The sequence below is a fragment of the Cololabis saira genome, chromosome 15 (assembly GCF_033807715.1).
Source record: "Cololabis saira isolate AMF1-May2022 chromosome 15, fColSai1.1, whole genome shotgun sequence".
In the NCBI taxonomy this organism is placed as follows: domain Eukaryota; kingdom Metazoa; phylum Chordata; class Actinopteri; order Beloniformes; family Belonidae; genus Cololabis; species Cololabis saira.
The window spans coordinates 43,713,210-43,738,333 of record NC_084601.1 but is presented as its reverse complement, the minus strand read 5'-3'; the positions used below and the strand labels follow the sequence as shown (position 1 = coordinate 43,738,333).

Below are 25,124 nucleotides of genomic sequence, written 5' to 3'. Positions count from 1 at the left end.
TGCAAGCAGCGATGAACGGGCCCTCGCGCGTGCAATATTCACCAATAAAGGTCAAGGATTCAAAACTAAGACCGATGACACCACCATGACTCTTTATGTCAAACCATTCAAAAGTTATGGCAGAAAGTAGGAACTATCAAATGTGGACCAATCAGATGAAGGAGGGACGCGACTTTTGGCGTCTAGCGTTGCCACGGTAGCGCTTTTGACTGAGAAAAGTAATGCGCGTTGTCGCGTTTTGATGTATAACACACCTGGGTGCACGTTACGGTTCGGGTCGTATTAATTGCTGAAGGAATGGCATAAATTGTGCCAAAATTACACGATTAATTGAAAATGGCCGACTTCCTGTTGGGTTTGGGCCATGGCGCCAAGAGACTTTTCTTTAAGTTGTGACATGATACAGGTGTGTACCGATTTTCGTGCATGTACGTCAAACCGTATTGTGGGGCTTGAGGAACAAAGTTTTCTAGGGGGCGCTGTTGAGCCGTTAGGCCACGCCCATTAATGCAAACCATGAAATATCACATTTATCACCAGGCCTGGCTTGGTGCAACATTTGGTGACTTTTGGGGCACGTTTAGGGGAAAAAAGGCCCTCATTTAGTCGGAAGAAAAAACGAGGATAAAAACAAAAACTAGAAAAATTCCTACAGATACAACAGGGACTTCGCACTGTCAGTGCTCGGGCCCTAATAATGGAAGCTAAGTTAGAGTGAAGCTAGTTATGGGTGCCCGTTGTCGAAACATGGGTCTCTGCTGCCGGGTCTATCTGGGTGTCTCCTTGTTGGGACGTTCCCTCTCGTCTCCTTGTTGGGACGTTCCCTCTCGTCTCCTTGTTGGGACGTTCCCTCTCGTCTCCTTGTTGGGACGTTCCCTCTCGTCTCCTTGTTGGGGTGTTCCCTCTCGTCTCCTTGTTGGGACGTTCCCTCTCGTCTCCTTGTTGGGACGTTCCCTCTCGTCTCCTTGTTGGGACGTTCCCTCTCGTCTCCTTGTTGGGACGTTCCCTCTCGTCTCCTTGTTGGGACGTTCCCTCTCGTCTCCTTGTTGGGACGTTCCCTCTCGTCTCCTTGTTGGGGTGTTCCCTCTCGTCTCCTTGTTGGGACGTTCCCTCTCGTCTCCTTGTTGGGACGTTCCCTCTCGTCTCCTTGTTGGGGCGTTCCCTCTCGTCTCCTTGTTGGGACGTTCCCTCTCGTCTCCTTGTTGGGACGTTCCCTCTCGTCTCCTTGTTGGGACGTTCCCTCTCGTCTCCTTGTTGGGGCGTTCCCTCTCGTCTCCTTGTTGGGACGTTCCCTCTCGTCTCCTTGTTGGGGTGTTCCCTCTCGTCTCCTTGTTGGGGTGTTCCCTCTCGTCTCCTTGTTGGGGCGTTCCCTCTCGTCTCCTTGTTGGGACGTTCCCTCTCGTCTCCTTGTTGGGGGGTTCCCTCTCGTCTCCTTGTTGGGACGTTCCCTCTCGTCTCCTTGTTGGGACGTTCCCTCTCGTCTCCTTGTTGGGGCGTTCCCTCTCGTCTCCTTGTTGGGGCGTTCCCTCTCGTCTCCTTGTTGGGACGTTCCCTCTCGTCTCCTTGTTGGGGTGTTCCCTCTCGTCTCCTTGTTGGGGGGTTCCCTCTCATCTAACTCACCTACACACTCACTCCACAGTTTCAGGGACAGATAATCTCAGTATCCTAGTCCTGATTTAGTTTTGGACCTGGACTGGTTGTTGTTTGTGTCTCTGCCTGTTCTCATGTCTGTGTGTTTGTTTTTTCTCTTACAGATTCCAAAGGCTTGTGTGTCCGTTGTGTTTCCGTGTTTCTCTCATTTCAGCCTAGCGGCGGTTACCGTCCCTCACCCACTCCCATTGAGAGAGAGATCTGCCACCCGTTTGGAAATCAGAAGAGACTGAGTTATCTATTTTGGACATTAACCTGTAGAGATTCCTATAGTAATTTTGGGGTGTTTACATTAAGTAACTGTATTATCTTAGGTGCTGTACATTTGATTTGGAGCAAAATCAACATCATACCTTGCAAGGGTTTCATTAAAGGAGGACCTATTGTGAAAAACAAGTTTTTCTTGTTTTAACATATATAAAGTGGTCTCCCCTCACCCTGCCAGCACAGAGGAGACAAAATACCATGAATTTCTGCAAGGTCTCTGACCCCCGCCTTACAGAGTCCCCCAGTGTCACGTGATTTTTTTGAGCCGATTAGAATCTGCTCCTGTCGTGAGTCACGACAGGAGCAGATTTCCAGAGGTTCGGCCTCCACTTCTGAAACCACGCCCACAACCAGCTCTCTCCGCCGGCTGGAGCTCCTCCATTGTTCAGCAGCGGTGGCTGTTTCCACAGCGAGGGAGAGTAGAAATGAGATTTTGCATCGACACTTACCTTACTTACTTACTACAGAACTACAGATGATCCACCATGCTCCAAGCTATTTATTAAATAAATGGTCTCTGCTCTTGACCACCGTTTGCTGCGTTACACCGACGCAGCCCTACGCCGTACCCTACGGCGTAGGGCTGCGTCGATAACGCGGCAGCTCCGTGGCGGGACACGGGGGCTCGTTAACCAAGAAGCAGACCCGCCTGCCGGTGAAGCTGCGCCGCGGAGACGCAGCTTCCCCGGGAGCCGCAGATGATCTACAGGTTTAGAATGCTTAGAATGTGGTCGAAAACGCAGATCTTCGGTTATGTGTGTGTTTTTTTTTTAAATGATGTAATGTGGATACAAATTATTTTATAAACGGAGGGGGGAAATATTCGGTTTTAAAAATACCCGGCTACGTGTGGACGGGGTCTAAGATCCGTTTACAACGTGTAACTGAATTCGAGCGTCCGACTATCACGTGTGACATCGGACGCTCTCTGTCCCCGCTAAAACCGCTAAACTCGCGGCCAGTTAGGACAGTCAATACAGAAAAAATAAAGCAATGGATTTTATTTTGTCGCAGAAGCTCCCTGGCATGGGACATGTAGCCGGCTGCTCTTCTCCCCGGAGCGAGGCTTATTCTCCTCCCCTGCTACACGTCATTCAAGCAGCCAATCAGCACAGAGCCTCATTATCATAGCCCCGCCCACTCAGAATCCTGCATAGATAATGAGGTTAGAGAATGGGAAGATAAAGACATGGATCAGAGGCTGAATTTCTAATTTATTTAGCAAAAACAATCAAAAGCTTGTTTTTAAGACATTCAAGGCCTGTTTAAAATAGGTATTAGATCCATAATAGGTCCCTTTAAATGACATAAAGACCATTTTGTTATTTTGTCAGTCTTTATTTTCAGATTTCCACCACATTATCCAAACAGGAGACCAGAGACATCCAACACTGAGACGGACCTGGACCAGGTGACCAGGTGACCAGGTGACCGGGTGATGGGGGGTTGAGATCAGTCTGTCTGAACACTGGGTCAGTCCAGCAGTTTAACCCCAGCAGGTTTAACCCCAGCAGGTTTAACCCCAGCAGGTTTAACCCCAGCAGGTTTAACCCCAGCAGCAGCTACAGTAGCAGCTAGCACTTGGTTCTAGCTGCTCTCCTCTCCAGACACGGTGGAGCTTCTTATCTCTGTAAATATAGAACAGTCAGGAGGTTTAGTCGTCTTATCCTGGATCCTCCTGGGAAGTGTTGAGTCACCGCTGGCACCGTCGCTGAGGATCACCGTAAAATAACCACCGTAAATTAACCACCGCAAAATAACCCAGTAAAATAACCCAGTTAAATAACCCAGTTAAATAACCCAGCGTCGTACGAGAGTCCCTACAAACGAGTGACGATCTAACTAATGACATTAATGATCTGACCAGGACTAGTAATCAGTAATCAGTAATCAGTAATCAGTAATCTGCAGGACGGAACGTCCAGGTCTAGAACGTTGGAGAGGAAAGGACTCGTACCACGACCTTGAGTGGCCTTTCCCTGTCAAGAAATCCTCATTGAAATTGAAATTGAAATTTTATTTCCAACATGAAACAGCAGTGAAAAGAAAAGAAAACATGCATGCAGGCATGTGGAAGCAGCAACGGGATGACCAGAGGAGGGGGGGGGGAGGGGGACCGGGAACACAGGCCAGAACGCAGCTCCTGAGGCTCCGGCCTGCAAACATGCACAAAAGATAAAAAAGGGGGGCTGGCACAAGAAACTACAGGAACGATGGACAAAAATGATAGCTATGAGATATTTATAATAATAAAAATGGAAATGGAGAAGAGAGGAAGGGAAGAGGAGAGGAGAAGAAGTGTGAGAGGCACCGCCCAGCGGATCATGTCGGTCCCCCCTGCAGCATAAGCCTATAGCAGCATATCTACCACCAAGCTATATTTGAGACTAACTATTATAGTCTTGTTCTATAGCTGCAACTATGACTACTGACTCTAACACACTAGAGTTTACACTACCTAGAGATTTACCAACACCAGCTAGAGGTTTACTAAACACTAACTATAGGCTTTACTAAACAGAAAGGTTTTAAGTTTAGTTTTAAAGGTGGAGGTGGTGTCAGCCTCCTTAACCCAGATTGGAAGTTGGTTCCATAGTAATGGTGCCTGATAGCAGAACGCCCGCCCTCCAAATCTACATTTAGATACTCTAGGAACTACGAGTAAACCTGCACTCTGAGAGCGGAGAGCTCTGCCAGGAACATAAGGCACTATCAGGTCTTACAAATAATGCGGAGCTAAACCGTTTTGGGCTTTATATGCAAGTAATACAATTTTAAATTGGATTCTGAATTTTACGGGTAACCAATGGAGCGACGCTAACACTGGAGAGACGTGGTCTCTCCTGCTGATTCCTGTCAGTACTCGTGCTGCTGCATATATATATATATATATATATATATATATATATATATATATATATATATATATATATATATATATACATATATATATATATATATATATATATATATATGTATATATGTGTATGTGTATGTACATGTAAAATTCAGAATCCAATTTAAAATTTTATTACTTGCATATAAAGCCCAAAACGGCTTAGCTCCGCATTATTTACAAGACCTGATAGTGCCTTATGTTCCTGGCAGAGCTCTCCGTTCACAGAGTGCAGGTTTACATAATAATAAATGGCTGTTAGCGATCTCACCTGAATGGATCTACTCTTTTACACTAACATGGGAACGTTGGAGCTAACGTGGGAGCTAACGTGGACACTAATGTGGGAGCTAATGTGGGAGCTAATGTGAGCACTAACATGGGAGCTAACATAGGAGTTAACATCGCAGTAAACATCGGAGGTAACATGGACATTAATGTGGGAGCTAATGTGGGAGCTAATGTGGACACTAATGTGGGAGCTAATGTGGAAGCTAATATGAGAGCTAGCTAACATAGGAGCTAAAAACCGCCCACGCTGGCGTCTCAGTTCCAGTTTCAGTTCTATAAGCTCTGTTATGTTTACATTATAACCAAACCAAACCAAAATTAAGAATATTTACTATGATAAAAAGTTGTTATAGCTGTGAAAAGTTTGTGCCTCTTTATCTAAAAGACAACGATCACTTTGCTCCGTAAACTCTTTCAGTTGTAGTTCCTGGTCAGCTCCATAAGTGTTTTCATGTTTTCTAACTTTAAACATCTTTAAACATCTGGTCCTGGTTCTTCCTCTCACGTAACTCGTCCCCCGGTGAGAGTAAGAGGACGGGCAGCTCGTCCCCCGGTGAGAGTAAGAGGACGGGCAGCTGTCCAGGACTAAAGTGGGACGGAAACACAAACGCACCAGAATAGTTCTGGTTCCAGGCGGCTCTCAGGTCAGAAGTGGAGGGTCATTACATCACGCTGAGACTTCCCAGATTATCTGTGTGTGTGTGTGTGTGTGTGTGTGTGTGTGTGTGTGTGTGTGTGTGTGTGTGTGTGTGTGTGTGTGTGTGTGTGTGTGTGTGTGTGTGTGTGTGTGTGTGTGTGTGTGTGTGTCAGAGTTGGTAGTAACGAGTTACATTTACTCCGTTACATTTACTTGAGTAAGGTTTGTGAAATGTTGTACTTTTAGGAGTAGTTTTGAATCACTATACTTTTTACTTTTACTTGAGTAGATTTGTGAAGAAGAAACTGTTCCTCTTACTCCGCTACATTAGGCTACGTTGAGCTGTTACTTTTCTTTTATCCCTTTTATCCACGTACGCGTCAATCTCATGACATCACTGGGTGATTCTTTGGGAGAAATGTTAGTTTTTGCATGTTTTGTCACATTTACACAGACTCAAACACACACAGAGTTTCTATGAGTTCATGTTTGTTCTAGTTCTGCTGGTTAAAAAAGAAAAGTACAAAGGCTTTTTTTAATTTAAGCTATTTTTTATTAATTTTCATTTATTTTATTATTTTATTGATTTAATTTGCCTGAAGATGATTCTTTTGTACTTTTGTCTGTTTGAATGGTTGTGTTAAAAAAATAAATCAGACCTTACTCAACAGTGTTCATTCATTCATTCATTCGTTCATACATTCATTCATTCATTCATTCATTCATTCATTAATTAATTCATTCATTCATTCATTCATTCATTCGTTCATACATTCATTCATTCATTCATTCATTCATTCATCATTCATTCATTCATTCATTCATTCATTCATTCATTCATTCATTCATTCATTCATTCATTCATTCATTCATGCCTCCAGAGCTGCAGCTTTAAATATCTCTCTTGGGGAAGTTACACAACTCCCCGAGTCTTACCTAACAGAGGGGATTATGGGTAACGGGTCAGGGGGATTATGGGTAAGGGGTCAGAGGTCACATGTTCTCATGTTATGTGATACATTAGGAGATCAGAGCTTTCACAGAAACACCGGGTCACGGGTCGGATCTGCAGACGATGGTACGATGGTAAACAGAATCACCGTTAGGGAGAAATAATTAAAACTCTGGTCCTTTGATTTAGAAAAATGGAACATCAAACAATGTCTATCTATAAATAAAATCAAATTAAAAACATTTTGGAACCAAATCAATATTTAAACAACATTTAATTATTATTGACCGTCGCCCACAGACTGAAATAACTCCTTCTTTTAATCATTATTTGCATCTTACAGCATGTTTTATATTTTATTTTTATTTTTCACTCATTTATCCTCCAGTGATACTTTAATAATAAAGAAGAGTATATATATTTTGAATAAGGTTAAGTTTATTTTGAATACTAACACACTAAGAACTCTGTATTGTACATTTATTTTGCCATATCTAAATTATTGTGTTGAAGTGTGGGGTAATACTTATGTAAGTAACATCTCTCCTCTGTTTGTGCTGCAGAAAAGAGCAGTGAGAGTCATTCACAGGGTCGGCTTCAGAGAACCAGCAAACAGATTATTTATTTTGGCAGGTTTATTGAAAATAGTGGATATAATTGAACTTCAAACCTTAAAAATAATGTTTAAAGCAAAAAATAGATCGTTACCAGAACAGTTACAAAATGTGTTCAGATTGTAGGACGAGGACAACAGACATAAATTTGATTTCAAACATACTTTTGCAAGGCTAAACATAAAACTAATGTGTATTTCTGTTACAGGTGTAAAAATATGGCATAGACAAAGCAAGGAACTGAAAAGCTGCACAAGTTTGTATCAGCTTAAGAAAATGTTTAAAAAAGAGAAGATAAGTGCCTACAAAAAAGAAGAAAGAGAAAGAGAAAAAAATAGATAGAAGAGTGGTATTTTTGTTTGTTTTCTTGTTTATATATGTATAGATAGATTGGTGTTCAGCAAGTAAATGTAATTGTATTTACAGAGAGGGGCAGGTAACATAAGTTTTCTTCTTCCTGCTCCTTTTCGTCATGGTGATAATGTGTACTTCTTGGAATTATGTACAACATTGTAAGAAGATATACCATGAATGGAATAAATGAAATGAAATGAAATGAAATGAAAAATAATCCTGGTTTGAGAGAGTTTGATGCTTTAATCTCCTCGTCTGACTGAAACCATCAGAATTAAGCAGATTAGAGACGATCAGTGATGATCCAACATTATTATTATTATTATCCAACATGGAGGTGAAAACATGAGATCTGGGACAGAATAACCCTTACGTCATCTATGACATCATCTATGACGTCATCTATGACATCATTGATGACATCATCTATTTTGGGGCTCCTCCCCTCTCATCCCTGAGAGGGTGAGAGGGTGAGAGGATGGGGCTGTATCATCCTGCCGAGCTTTAATCCTCCGTGTCGGCCGGCGGGAACATTAGTGACATCATGTTTAGCTGAGGATGATTACGTCACCGTGGCAACCAGACCAGAACCTGGAGCCAGGAACCTGGTCAGAATGAAGTACACTGAGTTTAAATAGGTATTCTGTGTTAGCTGACGTAAGTTGGAGGCTTGTTAGCTTGTTAGCTTGTTAGCTCCTCCCACTGGTGGGCGGAGCCAAGTCGTGACATATAAACTAGCGGCTCGACTGTTGTGCAGTTTCAAGTTTTCTAGTCAAGATAAAATGTGTTATTGTTAGTTATTGTGAGTTATTGTTAGTTATTATTAGTTATTATTGGGCTCCTTTCTAGCGCAGCGACATGACGGAACACTAGGGCCAAACTAAGACAAAAAAAATTTGGAAATTACGTGAATAAAGTTGTAATATTAACCGTGCTGCCGTAGTCGTGCTGCCGTAGTCGTGCTGCCGTAGTCGTGACGCCGTAACCGTGACGCCCTCGGAGCGTTACATCACTCTTCTTCTTCTCCTCCAGGGTTCTCTGTTCTTCTGCCTTCTCTTTTCTGCTGACTCAGCGTTCGGGTCGGCGGTTCTGCTGCAGATGGAGGTTACATAAGAACCGAGGGACAGGAATCTGGGTCAGCGCCGCTGCAGCGACTGGAATCATTCACCGATACGAGGCTTCATGCTCAGAACCAGAACCTCAGAACCGAGCAGCGGGCCTTGGGCCGTTGCTACGGTAACCGGGTCAACATCCCTCCCAGTGCAGAGAAACTGAAACTACCACAAAATAAAAAAATCAGAGAAAAGCTGAATTATCATTAATGGAAACAGAGAAATAAGTAAATGAAAGCAGTGAAACGTGTTAGTGAACGGAGCTGAGAATCTAAGACGGGATTAAAACAACCAGGACATTCGTTAAAAGCAGATTAAAGAAGTTAAAGTAGGTCTGAAAAAGTAGGTGGAGCTGCTGCTGAAACATCTACGTCCTCTACAGATCTTAAAAACATCTACGTCCTCGAAAGATCTTTCTACTGACGCGTCTCCGTCTCTGTCAGCGCCAGCGGAGCGGGAACACGGACCTGGTCCGGGTCCTGGTCCGGGACCGGCACCCAGAACACTGGTGTTTGTACAATAATTATTATTGATTATTGATTATTGCAAAGAACCACATCAACTACCCATGATCCCTCACTCCCTGCTCTCTCTGAGACATAAACATACCATTAGAAAACGGAAAATTGTACTTCAACATTAAAGGAGCTGTATGTAAGAGCAATAATAAAACGAATCATAAAATGACCCCGATATGTCAACAGACATTTAAAAATCATGTTCATTTCAAATACTTATGTCACTGACAACAGCACTCAAGCCAGGATATTCCAGTTTAAAAAGAGGAGTTGCAGCCCTCAACTGATGTTTATGTTGAAGCTCCACCCTCCACCTATCTCCCAATCACCAAGTCAGTATTGTTTCTGAAGCTCCACCCTCCACCTATCTCCCAATCACCAAGTCAGTATTGTTTCTGAAGCTCCACCCTCCACCTATCTCCCAATCACCAAGTCAGTATTGTTTCTGAAGCTCCACCCTCCACCTATCTCCCAATCACCAAGTCAGTATTGTTTCTGAAGCTCCACCTATCTCCCAATCACCAAGTCAGTATTGTTTCTGAAGCTCCACCCTCCACCTATCTCCCAATCACCAAGTCAGTATTGTTTCTGAAGCTCCACCCTCCACCTATCTCCCAATCACCAAGTCAGTATTGTTTCTGAAGCTCCACCCTCCACCTATCTCCCAATCACCAAGTCAGTATTGTTTCTGAAGCTCCACCCTCCACCTATCTCCCAATCACCAAGTCAGTATTGTTTCTGAAGCTCCACCCTCCACCTATCTCCCAATCACCAAGTCAGTATTGTTTCTGAAGCTCCACCCTCCACCTATCTCCCAATCACCAAGTCAGTATTGTTTCTGAAGCTCCACCCTCCACCTATCTCCCAATCACCAAGCCAGTATTGTTTCTGAAGCTCCACCTTCCACCTATCTCCCAATCACCAAGTCAGTATTGTTTCTGAAGCTCCACCCTCCACCTATCTCCCAATCACCAAGTCAGTATTGTTTCTGAAGCTCCACCCTCCACCTATCTCCCAATCACCAAGTCAGTATTGTTTCTGAAGCTCCACCCTCCACCTATCTCCCAATCACCAAGTCAGTATTGTTTCTGAAGCTCCACCCTCCACCTATCTCCCAATCACCAAGTCAGTATTGTTTCTGAAGCTCCACCTCCACCTATCTCCCAATCACCAAGTCAGTATTGTTTCTGAAGTTCCACCTCCACCTATCTCCCAATCACCAAGTCAGTATTGTTTCTGAAGCTCCACCCTCCACCTATCTCCCAATCACCAAGTCAGTATTGTTTCTGAAGCTCCACCCTCCACCTATCTCCCAATCACCAAGTCAGTATTGTTTCTGAAGCTCCACCTCCACCTATCTCCCAATCACCAAGTCAGTATTGTTTCTGAAGCTCCACCCTCCACCTATCTCCCAATCACCAAGTCAGTATTGTTTCTGAAGCTCCACCCTCCACCTATCTCCCAATCACCAAGTCAGTATTGTTTCTGAAGCTCCACCCTCCACCTATCTCCCAATCACCAAGTCAGTAATGTTTCGGCATCCGGGTTGCCAGCTCGGCTCTAATTATCGCAGCCATGGCAGCCTACGTTCCTGCTGCATTCTGCAGCCTACCTGGCAACCTCTGGTCGGGGGAGGAGGGGGAGGGTACACGCCGCTCAACAATATTTTGAAAGTGACTGCAGTACCAGTTTTGGACAATTCTTACAGACGGCTCCTTTAATTTTGACATTTCGACTTTTTTCTCAACATTTCCAACGTTTTCACATACGTGATATAATGAGCGTAAACCACGGCCTGGCAGGATGTGTTGCTTAAATATTAATATTTAATTTTTATTATATATATGAAACTCTCCCACTCTGGAGGGTTGGACACCCCTGTTCTACGATGATTATGGTATTTGTACAATAATCATTATCGTATTTATACGATAATTGTATTTGTAGAATAACTATCTGTACAATGATTATGGAATGTCTGGATCCAGAGCGTCGTGTTCCTGTTTCCTCGCGGCTGCAGCTGCTGATTCCTGTTACATAACAGATCTGAGACGTATAGACCCCTAACCCCCCCCCGTTCTGGAGGTATTTCATGTTTATAAAGGCAGCAGAACATTCCTGACCAGATCAGAAACATTCCTGACCGGATCAGAACCAGGTGACCAACCAGGACACAGAACATCCATTCAGACCAGACTCCAGCAGCAGAAACATCTGGGAATGTTGGTCACGAGGGCGAGGGTGAGGAGAGCAGGGAGGAGACGGAGGAGACGGTTATGTAACGATATTCCAGGTTCCACTGCAAAAACTCTAAATCTTACCAGGAATATTTGTCTTATTTCTAGTTAAAATGTCTCATTTTTAGTTAAAAAAAATCTCATTACACTTTAAACAAGACTCATCACTGGAAAAAACAACAATTTTCACCTGTTTCAAGTAGATTTTCACTTAAAATAAGTAGAAAAATCTGCCAGTGGAACAAGATTTTTTTGCTTGTAATGAGAAGATAAATCTTGTTCCACTGGCAGATTTTTCTACTTATTTCAAGTGAAAATTTACCTGAAACAGGTGATAATTGTCAAATAAGGTAATGACTGTTTTAAGTGTAATGAGATTTTCTGACTAAAAATGAGACATTTTAACTAGAAATAACACAAATGTTCCTGGTAAGATTTGGAGTTTGGTCTCCAGGTTCCTTCTTTATTAAACTTAAACTTTATTTATTTGTATAGCACCAAATCATACAATATAAAATGCAACACATGGTGCTTTACATGCAGAATAAAATGATAATAAAAAAAACACAATTTAAAACATTCCATACGACCCCGCCCCCCACCCCCCACGCGTACACACACACTCACTCACACACACACACACCCATATACATGTGCATACACTCACACACACACACACACACACACACACTCACTCACACACACACACACCCATATACATGTGCATACACTCACACACACACACACACACACACACACACACACACACACACACACACACAATAAGTGGACTGGTGACATGGCTTAGCACTAACGATCCAGGTGAGGAAAACACTACCTATGGGTGGCCGTCCACACTGAGAGGCTCCACCGACCACGACCACAAGGAGCATCGCCACAGAGACCCCCCCAACCCGGACAGACCAGGACAGACCCCACACAGAAGGTGGAGTCCCAAAACAAATGTTTTATTTGTTTTCTTAACATTATTGCAATTTCAAGCGTTAACTGGAACTTTGCAAGTTAGTGAGTCTCAACAGCTTCCTGAAAATATTTCACAATAAAAGCATTTTAAACTGCTGGGGGCTCTTAATTTGAAAAGGATGCAGAGCCTGTTATGTTGGAATCAGCAGTAACTTCAACAAAACAAACAGGTGCCAGATTTCTTATTAAAATACAACAAACTACACTTCTCGGTCTCGGTCACATTGGAGTAAAATAATAATCTATTTCTATAAATGTCATTTTATAGAATAGAATAGAATAGAATAGAATAGAATAGAATAGAATAGAATAGAATAGAATAGAATAAAACGTTATTAATCCCACAGAGGATACATTTTTCTTGTGCAGTAGCAAACATACACACTCTCAACAAATTTACAAATACACACGAAGTATGAAAGGTATATAAAAGAATGTATATCCTAAAAAGAAAAAAAAAGAAAAATAACCAATAAATAGCTAGATAATTAAAAAAAAGAGCAATGTACAAAACAAATACTAAACAGAAATACTAAACCCGAAAAAACGAATAATATATACATGTGTACAAAACAATATGTGCAAAAATGTGAGTGAGGTTTTTAGAGGGAGAAGATTATTGCACTCAGAAAAACAGGTTATTGCACTCGAGTGGCTGGAGTTGCTTATATAAAAAATCTTTTATAAAAATTATAACAAATCAGATGGATAGAAGGACAGATGAAGCAATGACAGTTGTGAACACATTCATGGACACATTATAAGTTAGTGGGAGTGTAAAGTTTGCATTAAGATAGTTGTGTTATTAATTATTTATTTTATATGTTAATTGTTTAATAAAAGATGATCTGTGGACTTCAGGGCCCCCAGGGGTCTAGCTCAGGGGTCGGCAACCCAAAATGTTTTAGTTCCATATTGGACCAAAAACACTAAAAACTAACATGTCTGGAGCCGCAAAAAATGAAAAGTCTTGTATCAGAATTAGAATGAAGAAACACATGCTGCATGTTTCTATATTAGTTAGAACTGGGGGGAGATTTTGTTTTTCATTACGCACTTCGAGAAAAAAGTCGAAATATCGAGAAAAAAGTTGAAATGTCGAGAAAAAAGTCAAAATTTTGAGAAAAAAAGTGGAAATATCGAGAAAAAAGTCGAAATGTCGAGAAAAAAGTCAAAATGTCGAGAAAAAAGTCGAACTGTTGAGATTAAAAATGAAAGAAAAAAGGAAGAAAAAAATAGAAAAAAAGGAAAAAAAGAAGGAAAAAGAAAAAAAAAGGTCAAACATTGTTGAAAAAGCTCCAGGAGCCACTAGGGCGGTGCTAAAGAGCTGCGGGTTGACGAGCCCTGGTCCAGAGACGGCCCTGGGTACCAGGACCACCTGACAGGAAAACCCCCATTTCCCCGAGTCACTGAGGCGAGTCATGTGACCGGGTCGTACCCCCGTCCCCCCCGTCCTGCAGCGAGCCGCATGACTGGGATCAGGCTAATACCTGACAACTAAACCGCTGGACATAATCCCGCCTTTATGCCCCGCTAGGCCCCGCCCACCTGTTACCATGGAAACGCTGCAGGAACCGCTAAGCCCCGCCCAGGGGGTTCTGTTGCTGGAGTGTGCTAATTAACTCCTCTGTGAGTCCACTTTTGACTTCACTGCAAAAACTCAAAATCTTAACAAGAATATTTGTCTTATTTCTAGTTAAAATGTCTCATTTTTAGTAAAAAAAATCTCATTACACTTAAAACAAGACTCATCACTGGAAAAAACAACAATTTTCACCTGTTTCAAGTAGATTTTCACTTAAAATAAGTACAAAAATAAGTCCCACTGGGGCTTCGTGCTCTTGTAGTTTCTGTGAAACTCGGTGGGGAAGTTCGTCGTCCGGCGGAAACAAGGACAGGACCCCAGAACTTGTGACCCGGGTCTGACACCCGCCCCCCCCCCCGGGGGTTTCCTCCAACCACCTCCAGCCACCTCCTCGTGACGGCTAAACACCTGAGTTCAGGTGTTTTCCGTCACCTGCTGCTAACGACTCCAGAGACCTGAGTAAAGGCCTCGCTGGGACCTTAGGAAGTTTCCACGGTCGTCCCTGGTGTTTACCCCGAGCAGATCCATCACCCCCCTGGACCGGGGAGGAGGGAGGTATCGCCATGGCAACGGCCTCATCACCGGCGTCGCTGCTCCGTCTCAGAGAGGAGCGGCGTGTTCTCTGAGCTCCAGAACAGTTTGATCCTCTGGTGCTGCTTCCTCTCAGGACAGACAGGAAGTTCAGCTGATGGATGGAGGAGAGGAACACGTGAGGATGGAGGGGGCAGCAGGGCGGTGGTGGGGCAGGAGACCGTGGGCGGGGGGTAATGACTCAGAGAACATCCTCCTCCTCCTCCTCCTCCAGCCCGAGCAGCTAAGACCTCTGACTCACCGTGGAGCTGAAATCACCTGCTGGAAACTTCTCAGAGTTGATCCACCACAACCATGAAGGGGGCGGGGCTTCAGGTGCAGCCCCGCCCACTGTAGCTTGGCTCCTGGGGGGCGGGGCTATAATTCTGTCTGCTGCAGGGCTGGATGATTGGGGGTGTGGCTATGATGAGTGACAGCTGCACCGTCCAACAGCTAGCAGGCACCACGTTAGCAACTTCTGAGTGACGTCCAGCGCAGCTTTCTGAGCTAGCTTGGTCTGCTATTTTGGTCTGCTAGCTTTGTCTGCTAGCTTGGTCTGCTAGCTTGGTCTGCTAGCTCCGTCTGCTAGCTTGGTCTGCTAGCCACCATTCCTGGTTCTGGTTGATTATCGTGGAGAGATTCAGAACTATCAGTCGGGCCGGTCCAGCGAGGACTAGACGGTTTATCTAGACCATCCATCACCTTTAAAGGGTGAATTATGGTTCTGCGTTAAACCTACGCTGTAGGCTAGCGGCTACTAACTAAATAACAGGAGAAAACAACGTTAACAAAACTGGCAGCGCCCTTACTACTCAAAAGTAACTACCGTATTTTCTGGACTATAAGCCACTACTTTTTTCATAGGTTTTCAACCAGCAGTTTATACAAAGGTTCTATTCTGTGGATTTTTCTTCCACCGCTCGGGGCGCTTTAACCGGAATTAGAATCAAAACTAAGACAAAATAAATGCAAGGAAGAATACGCTACTTCTTCTTTAGCAGATAGAAGTAGAAGCAGATTTCAAACAGATAAATAGATAACTTTCTCGACATTTTGACTTTTTTCACAAAATGTGGACTTTTTTTCTCGACATTTTGACTTTTTTCCTCACAATTTTGACTTTTCCTCAAAATTTCGACATTTTTCTCGACATTTTGACTTTTTTTCTCGACATTTTGACTTTTTTTCTCGACATTTTGACTTTTTTCCTCACAATTTTGACTTTTCCTCAAAATTTCGACTTTTTTCTCGACATTTTGACTTTTTTTCTCGACATTTTGACTTTTTTCTCGACATTTCGACTTTTTTTCTCGACATTTTGACTTTTTTCTCGACATTTTGACTTTTTTCACGAAATTTCGACTTTTTTCTCAAATTTCGACTTTTTTCTCGACATTTCGAATCAAAACTAAGACAAAATAAATGCAAAGAAGAATACGCTACTTCTTCTTTAGCAGATAGAAGTAGAAGCAGATTTCAAAAAGATAAATAGATAAATAAATACCGGTTATTTTCTCTTGGTTCTGTCCCATTTTAATCAGCAAAGTTGCTGCCGTGTTAAAAGACACTGTTAGGAAAGATCTATTTAGGTACAAACATGTACATCATTTACAGTTCAAAATCCTTCTGTACATGTAGTAAATATATAATCTAACAACAGAAATATCTGCGGCTAAATATCTTTTTTTTTTTTTTAAATAGAGCGGATGCGGCTTATAGTCCAGAAAATACGGTAACTACAAAACACACACAAGGTTTAAGGTAAAAGGTGTGGCCGGTTGGGAGAGGAGGAGGATGAGAGTCTGCAGCCCCGCCGGCGGCCATCTTGGATCCTTATGTATCAGATGGTACCAGGTTTCAGCCAATCACCGCCCAGGGCATGGAACCTTCCCACCAATAGGGCTTGGTCGGCAAGTTGCATTCTGGGACGTGGCAGCCATTTTGGCAGCGTTGTGAGTGTAAACAAACAGCAGTGTAGTAGCACCAAGTGAACAGACGGAACGCAAAAAAAAAATGTTAAAATGCTGGAAAGCAACTGGAATTGACCGGGATACCTTAAACAAGGAAGCCAGGGAGCAGTATATGGAGAAAATAATGATTATTAACGATTTGGGTCCATATGAAATCCCTATCAAAGAATGGAGCTCCTCGTCAGAGCGCCACTCTTTAGCAGGGATTTACTGCCGCAGTTCTGCACAACAGACATCTCCGGCTACCTTGTTTAGGAGTGTTTGGCAGCTGCTTTGGTAAATGTTTGACTCGCCATGTGTTTCAATAAATTAGTATAATAGTACAACATACAGTACATGTTTTGTATCCCTCTTACTTCTCTTTTCTCTCTTTTTGACTGCTATATTATGCTGAAGAGGCTCCGAGGCGTGAGCAATATTTTTGTTTTCCTCGTGAGATGATTTTTTTCCTCTGCAGCTACAAATAAGAGTTAATATTTTTTCCTTAACAAACTAGTTTTATCTGCAGATTGGGGTTAATCGCAGCGCAGAGAGCTGGCCAGCAACTGCGTTTAGCTGGAGAAGTGGGGAATAAAACCCGTGTTTTGATCCGACCCCGGTCTGTGTGAGTGTTTGTGGTATAATGTGGAAGGTTATGTTTGGTCGTTACAGCCGCGATCCAACCGAGCCGACGACTCTTTCACTCTTTTACTCTGTTATATCAGATACTTGGCGTCTGTGGTTCTGCCTCCGAGCAGGAAAGCGGTGAAAAGTTAAACCATTATTGATCTTTTCCCCACGCCACGTCTGTTATGTGGAGCTGCTGCAGCTACAACGCAGCAACGGGTTACCATGGTTACAGAATAACGGAAAGTAACAATTACAAGTAGCCTAAGACACAACGAAGAGGGAGCACGTCTGTACACAGTGGTCTGAAGAGCAGCTAAGCTAGCAGCTCAGGTAGCTTCCAACCAGTGGCGTCAATTCAGTCAAAGCTAAGATACGGCAAGGTTACGAGTCACAGAACTGAACTAGAGTATCAATCAACACGCCCAAATACTCATCACAGAAGTTTATGTAGCTGATCTGTGTGGTCAAGAAAACTGGAACTTTTTCAAATGCAGTCTCGCTCACTGCAAAAACTCAAAATCTTACCAGGAATATTTGTCTTATTTCTAGTTAAAATGTCTCATTTTTAGTCAGAAAATCTCATTACACTTAAAACAAGAGTCATCACCAGAAAAATAACTTGTTATTTGACCATTTTCACCTGTTTCAAGTACATTTTCAATTGAAATAAGTAGAAAAATCGGCCAGTGGGACAAGATTTATCTTCTCATTACAAGCAAAAAAAAAAGTTCTACTTTTTTTAAGTGAAAAGCTACTTGAAACAGGTGAAAATTGTTGTTTTTTGAGTTTTTGAGTCTTGTCTTAAGTGTAATGAGATTTTTTTTACTAAAAATTAGACATTTTAACTAGAAATAAGACAAATATTCTTAAGATTTTGAGTTTTTGCAGTGTAAAATAACGTGAAATCGATCATGTTGTTTTGATTTGCATTTGTAGTTATTTCATATGTATTAAGTAATAGAATAATCAATACAAATAGACAGAGTAATTCCATAAATGTATTTAAAAAACAAACATTTACATTTTCCCTTGAAGCAAAGGCGTGGCGGCTGCCGTACCTTCATACCCAATTGACGCCCCTGCTTCCAACATGGCGGCTCCGCCAAGTGATGATGTCAAGACGACCAAGCCCAGTGACCGCACGGCTGCGGCACACACCTACCTGCATATTAAAACTGACACACACCTATCTGCATATTCAAACTGACACAAGAAAAGCACAGGGCAAACACACACACACCAGACAGGCTAGTAAATATGACCACAGTCATCACAGCGAGCTGGTCGGGTGATCGGGATCCAAACGTGACTGGAACAGGAAGTTCCAGGAACTCCCTCCTCACGGGGATCAGGGGGATCAGATTAGACTCCAGTCAGACTCCAGGTGGACCCGATCTGCAGATCAGAGTTAGTTCCTCGTGTTTCACTGGTTCCTGAACAACAGCGGTGACTGTGTGAATCCCATAATAACCTCCGTCAGCTGACGGATGTTCCTCACATGCCGACCCCGAGGAGTCAGCTGTTGTTACATAACTCAGGGAGGAGGAGAAGAAGTGCTGCCGTCATGTGCTGCTCAGACGGAGGAGACGGGAACGGAGAGAACAGAGAGGTCGTGACCTCGGAGGCCCCCGTGGGATCGGGGGGGGCGAGACGTCCAATCAGACGGCTTCGTTAGCCGTCTGGAGTCTGGTGGTTTCTGTTTAAATAAAGGAAGTTGAGAATGCAAACAGAAGGCTGGTTCACATCACACTTCTCTGGTCACACTCAGTTCATTCAACTAAAGCCCCTGAAATCCATCCCCTCCTCCGTCACTTCTGGTGTGCCCCAGGGCTCTGACCTGGGGCCCCTACTCTTCATCATCTACCTCCTTCCCCTCGGCAATATCTTCCGCAAATTCAACATTCATTTCCACTGCTATGCTGATGACACCCATCTCTACCTCACCACCAAACCCTCTCTCCCGCCCACCTCCCTTACTGACTGCATTTCTGAAATTAAAACCTCATTCACCCAAAACTTCCTTAAATTAAACAGTAATAAAACAGAGGTTCTCCTCATTGGCACCAAATCCACTTTATCCAAAACCGACAGCTTTTCTCTTACCGTCGAGACTAAGAATACGAGGAGCCGGCTTCGGAAGACTAAGAAAGGGAGAGGCCGGCTTCGGGAGACTAATAATACGAGGGGTCGGCTTCGGGGAGACACCGGCTCCTATGCACTGGCTGAGGGGGAACCCGGGACCATCACAGGAGCAGGAATAGGGGCTGATGCGTCCAGGACCACCGTCGGAACCAGAGACGATGTGCCCGGGACCACGGCCGGAACAGGAACAAGCTGGGGCTGGCGCCGACGCCGTCCCCCCTGGGCTCGAACACACCTGGCCCCCTCGAGCCAGGCGTGTTCCCCGGAAGGGGGGCTCCTCCTCCTCCTCGACCCAGCGCATGTTCTTCTCCGCCTCCCGGCAGAAGAATTCAAGAAGGGTGAGGTGCTTTCCTGCTGGGTCCATACTGGCTGGGCCGTTCTGTCACGGAGTGGTTTGTTGAGGACCCAAACGCAGGAGAGCAGGAGGCAGGAGTTCCAAAAAGCAGGATTTATTCAACACCCAAAAACCAAAAACGCTTCTGAGCAGGATCAAGAAACCAAACAGGAACATAAACAAGAAAAGTGGGTAGAACTGACGAGGAGAAAACGGAGGGAGGAAACAGTCCGGACCAGCGAGGAGCAGGGAAAGACAAGACTAGATATACAATGAGACACAGGTGACGACAATCAGGGCAGATGGAAACAGGAGGGACAGAACTGAAACTGGGGGAAATGTCAAATCCTGACAACGTCTGCATCCTGGATATTAACCCGTCAGGGGAATTCAGCCGTAGCTACTCGTCTCTACTCGTCTCTACTCATCTCTACTCGTCTGGAACTAGCCTGAAACTAGCCTGGAACTAGCCTGAAACCAGCCTTAAACTAGCTTGAAACTAGCCTGGAACTAGCCTGAAACCAGCCTTAAACTAGCCTGAAACTAGCCTGAAACCAGCCTTAAACTAGCCTGAAACTAGCCTGGAACTAGCCTGGAACTAGCCTGAAACCAGCCTTAAACTAGCCTGAAACTAGCCTGAAACCAGCCTTAAACTAGCCTGAAACTAGCCTGGAACTAGCCTGAAACCAGCCTGAAACTAGCCTGGAACTAGCCTGAAACCAGCCTTAAATTAGCCTGAAACTAGCCTGGAACTAGCCTGAAACCAGCCTTAAACTAGCCTGAAACTAGCCTGGAACTAGCCTGAAACCAGCCTTAAACTAGCCTGAAACTAGCCTGAAACTAGCCTTAAACTAGCCTGAAACTAGCCTGGAACTAGCCTGAAACCAGCCTTAAACTAGCCTGAAACTAGCCTGAAACCAGCCTTAAACTAGCCTGAAACTAGCCTGGAACTAGCCTGAAACCAGCCTGAAACTAGCCTGGAACTAGCCTGAAACCAGCCTTAGACTAGCCTGAAACTAGCCTGGAACTAGCCTGAAACCAGCCTTAAACTAGCCTGAAACTAGCCTGGAACTAGCCTGAAACCAGCCTTAAACTAGCCTGAAACTAGCCTGAAACTAGCCTGAAACCAGCCTTAAACTAGCCTGAAACTAGCCTGAAACTAGCCTGAAACCAGCCTTAAACTAGCCTGGAACTAGCCTGGAACTAGCCTAAAACCAGCCTGAAACTAGCCTGAAACTAGCCTGGATATTAACCCGTCTGGGGAATTCAGCTGTAGCTACTCGTCTCTACTTGTCTAGAACTTCGTCTGCGACATTTCACAAGTTCACAAAAGAACACGAGCACAGACAAGTACACGAACACGGAAACGGCTGCTAGCCTAAAACACAGCAAGGGGCGCCGCTATTTTAATTTAATTTCATTTCTCATTTATTTGTTATAGAGGGACAATGTACATTAATGAACATTTAAAAAATGTTAATGCACCCAATTGTAGCCAAAAGGCTCGTTTCCATTGGCAGTCCCCCTGCCAGAAGGAACACAAGGCGTAGCAGTAATTGGGCCAAAGTGGTATTACCTCCGTTAGCGAGCTATCCGTTAGCGATTATTGTTCCGTCGGCTATTTACCGATGCTGTTTTATTAAGCAATAACTATGTTTGTTTAGTTATTTAAGTTTTTAAATGATGAACGATAAGTGGATGATAAGTTTTCTGATGAACTCTCAACACTCAGAGTCTCAGAGTAATCAATCGCTGTGCAATTAGTAATAATAATAACCACAATCATATGCTGTAACAATGCACCTTTCAATAACCATATCTACGTCATACTGCTGCACCTTTCACTTTCTATCTTTTATTGTATATATGTTAATAAGAGCTGTCATTTGTCTATTTACTACGGTGGCCGAGACCCGCCATTGCGGAAAATTAAAGAAACGCTGCAAATAAAAAGAAACGCTGCTGCAAATAAAAGAAACGCTGCTGCAAATAAAATTAACGCTTTGCAAATAAAAAAAACGCTGAACATAAAAACAAACGCTGCTGCAAATAAAAGAAACACTGCAAATATAAAGAAACGCCGCTGCAAATAAAATAAAAAAACGACGCAAATAAAAAAGCCACAATGGAAGTGAATTACCGGGGACTATTTTTGCTGATGCACCGGTGTTTTTTACGTGAGAGGAGAAGAAGAAGACGAAGAGGACGTAAGTGAAAAGGAAGAAATAAGAAGAGCGAGGAATAAGAAGAACAACGAACGAGAAAATAAGTGAAAAGGTTAGTGTTCAACGTCGCTACGTGTCATTTTTAATGTGCAACACCGGTGCATCGACAAAAATAGTCCCCGGTAATTCACTTCCGTTGTAGCTTTTTTATTTGCGTCGTTTTTTTATTTTATTTGCAGCGGGGTTTGTTTCTGTTTGCAGTGTTTCTTTAATTTGCAGCAGCGTTTGTTTCTGTTTGCAGCGTTACTTTTATTTTCAGCAATGGCGGGTCTCGACCACCGTAATTTACTGTACAGTGAGCGAAAATAAACGGCATCAAATTCCCTGTTTGACCAAACTTGGCCAATAAACCAGATTCTGATTCTAAATAATTGTATGTAATGTTCTTTTATGGATTTTATTTCTTTATTTTTATCTGTTTTTTTGTTTTCCTGAGGTGTGGCTCTTTATCTCCTCTAAAATTACCAGACCTTTCAGGTTATAAATGATGCTGTAAAATGATACGACTGTTATTGTTTGTCAGAACAATAGTTTTTAAGGGAACATTAAACAATAGTTTTTAATTCCACATCTATAAAAGACAAATGTTTGCTGTTATCGACCTCTCTGTGCTCAAAATAGCTGCTTGTGTCAACATTTATTCGTTATTAATCGTTTCTTCGACGTTTCTTTGGGGTATTTTGTGTCTAATAGAGATAAAAATGTTGATGAAGGTTTTTCTGTAACGTTCCACCGACCCCTGCTGGAAACCCCGGGGCATCGTCCCGCCTGACGTCACATCCGGACAGGAAGCCTCGTCCTCGGCCAGTTTGACGGGGCAAGATGGCGACGCGAGGACGTGAGAGCTCGGCGCTCGTTTTAAATCCTTCTCCATCCTTCATCTATGATCAACATCTCACTTTTCTGACGCCCCGGGTCGTTGGTAAAGAAGGTGAGTTGTGTTTTAAAGTCGGTTTTGATGAGTTTCTGTTCGTTTTTAAGCAGTTTCTGCGGGTTTCAGCAGGAGTCACGTGACCTCCAGGTACTGATTATTCTAACGATTATTCTTCTGTTATTAGATGAATAAAAACCATAATGTATCAAATCATTATGAAAAAATCTTTAAAACATAATTAATTTAATTTTTGTTGCACAGAAAAATAGACGTATAGAATAAAATTGTACAAAATAACGGTCTAAACAAAACTAAACAAAGTTTCAAAAGATAAAAAATTAATTCAGTGCATCAAAACACAGCTGTGCACAATGTTTTGTAAGGCACTGCATGTTATCCAAATGTGTTAAAGAACGTGTCCAAATGTTGTTCAATTAATAAAAACCATGATGTATCAAATAAATATTTAAAAAATCTTTAATAGTTTATTAAACACCGTTTTGCACACAAAAAGTAAAAATATAGAATAAAATTATACAAAAATAAAAGCCCTGCTTGTTTTACTCTTACAGTCCAACAAAAATCTGTCCTGTAAAAAAAATTACAAAAGATTTTTAAAAAAATTCAGCGCAGCAAAGTAGCCGTGCACAATGTTTTGCAATACACTTAATTACATATTATTATTATTCCATTAAATAAGTTGAATCACCAAGGAAATTTTTTTATGGCGGGTGGAACTAAAAAAAAAGTTGTTTCGATAGGAATCATTTTCAGGTGGCACTTGCTAACCAATAAAAAAAAAAAAATCATGTTGGTACAAACTAATCTCAAGAGTAAATACGGTTTTGCACACAAAATATAGAATAAAATCATAAAAAAAATAAAAGGCCTGCTCGTTTTGCTCTTAAAGCCCAACAAAAATAAAAGTCAAAAAAGAAATACAAAAGATTTAAAAAAAGAAATGCTGTGCACAATGTTTTGCAATGCACTGCATGTTATCCAAATGTGTTAAAAAAATAATATATATTGGGATAAATCAGCACTGTTTCACAATTAATTGCATATTTTTATTCGATTAAATAAGTTGAATCACCAAGGAAAGTTTTTTTTTTATGGCGGGTGGAACTAAAAGACAGTTGTTTTTGGTAGGAATCATTTTCAGGTGGCACTTGCTAACCAGTAAAAAAAAAAAAAAATCTTGTTGGTACGAACTAATCTAAGGAGTAAATACAGTTTTGCAAAAAAAATATAGGATAAAATCATACAAAAATAAAAGGCCTGCTTGTTTTGCTCTTACACTCCAAAAAAAAATCTGTAAAAAAAAAATACAAAAGATAAAAAAAAAATGCTGTGCACAATGTTTTGCAATGCACTGCATGTTATCCAAATAATATATTTGGATAAATCAGCACTGTTTCACACTTAATTACATATTTTTATTCCATTAAATAAGTTGAATCACCAAGGAAAGTTTTTTTTATGGCAGGTGGAACTTAAAAAAAAGTTGTTTTTGGTAGGAATCATTTACCGGTGACAGTTAGCTTCTGCTAACCGATGGTACAAACTACTCTAAGGATTAATTGGACAATTTTCTAATGCTTATTTTTCTGATGTTCAATTAATAAAAACTATAATGTATCAAATAAAAATAATCTTTAATCATCAACTATAACTCTAACTCTAAAAGGTGTTTGGGTCTGAATTTAAAGGATTCACACACTTTTGATGACTTAGGGATGTTTTTTTGGGCCTTTTTGCAGGAGTTTGTTGCAGTGAGGAGATTCAGATGTAGATTAATTATTAAACTGTTCTGTTCTGTTTCAGATGTGGATTCATCACCAGTGCCGTGAGTTGAGCCGTCTGGGCGTTTTTGCGTCTCTGTCTCCCTGAAGCTCCAGCCTTCAGCGTGGTCACGTTAACGGTAATTTCCCTCCGTTTCCTTCCCTCACGTGTACGTGGCTGGACTGCAGAGCTCCAGCGAGGCCCAGCCTGCCGTGGCTCCGCCCTTTCCTGACGCTTCTGCTACAGAGACGGGGGCCGTTTGAGGCCCCGCTGTGGCCCCTCACGGCGGGGTTATAGGTTGGCCCCCGACAACACTACTCTATGGAGTAATGGACGATTATTCCAACGATTATTTTTCTGTTCGAATAATAAAAACCATAATGTATCAAATAAATATAAAATATCGTTAATAATATAGTTTATTAAACACAGTTTTGCACACACAAAATAAAAATGTAGAATAAAATTGTACAAAAATAAAAGAGTTGTTTATTATCAGCCCAACAAAATTTTCTCCTGTA

General features: G+C 42.4%; 1 protein-coding gene and 1 non-coding gene across 2 annotated transcripts; one reads left to right on the top strand and one right to left on the bottom strand.

The window, feature by feature from the left end:
* Positions 1–720: 720 nt before the first annotated feature.
* Positions 721–1,611, bottom strand: LOC133460967 (TRIO and F-actin-binding protein-like). Its single transcript, XM_061741677.1, has one exon. The coding sequence runs from the start codon at positions 1,609–1,611 to the stop codon at positions 721–723; it is 891 nt and encodes a 296-aa protein (XP_061597661.1).
* A 23,174-nt stretch (positions 1,612–24,785) lies between these two features.
* On the top strand, positions 24,786–24,917 carry LOC133461663 (small nucleolar RNA SNORA9). The gene has a single exon (XR_009784221.1). It is a non-coding gene; the product is annotated as a small nucleolar RNA SNORA9 (small nucleolar RNA).
* The last annotated feature ends 207 nt before the right edge of the window (positions 24,918–25,124 follow it).

Coding starts and splice junctions, on each gene's coding strand:
- LOC133460967 (XM_061741677.1), bottom strand. CDS start 1,611: ATGAGAGGGAACCCCCCAACAAGGAGACGAGAGGGAACACCCCAACAA.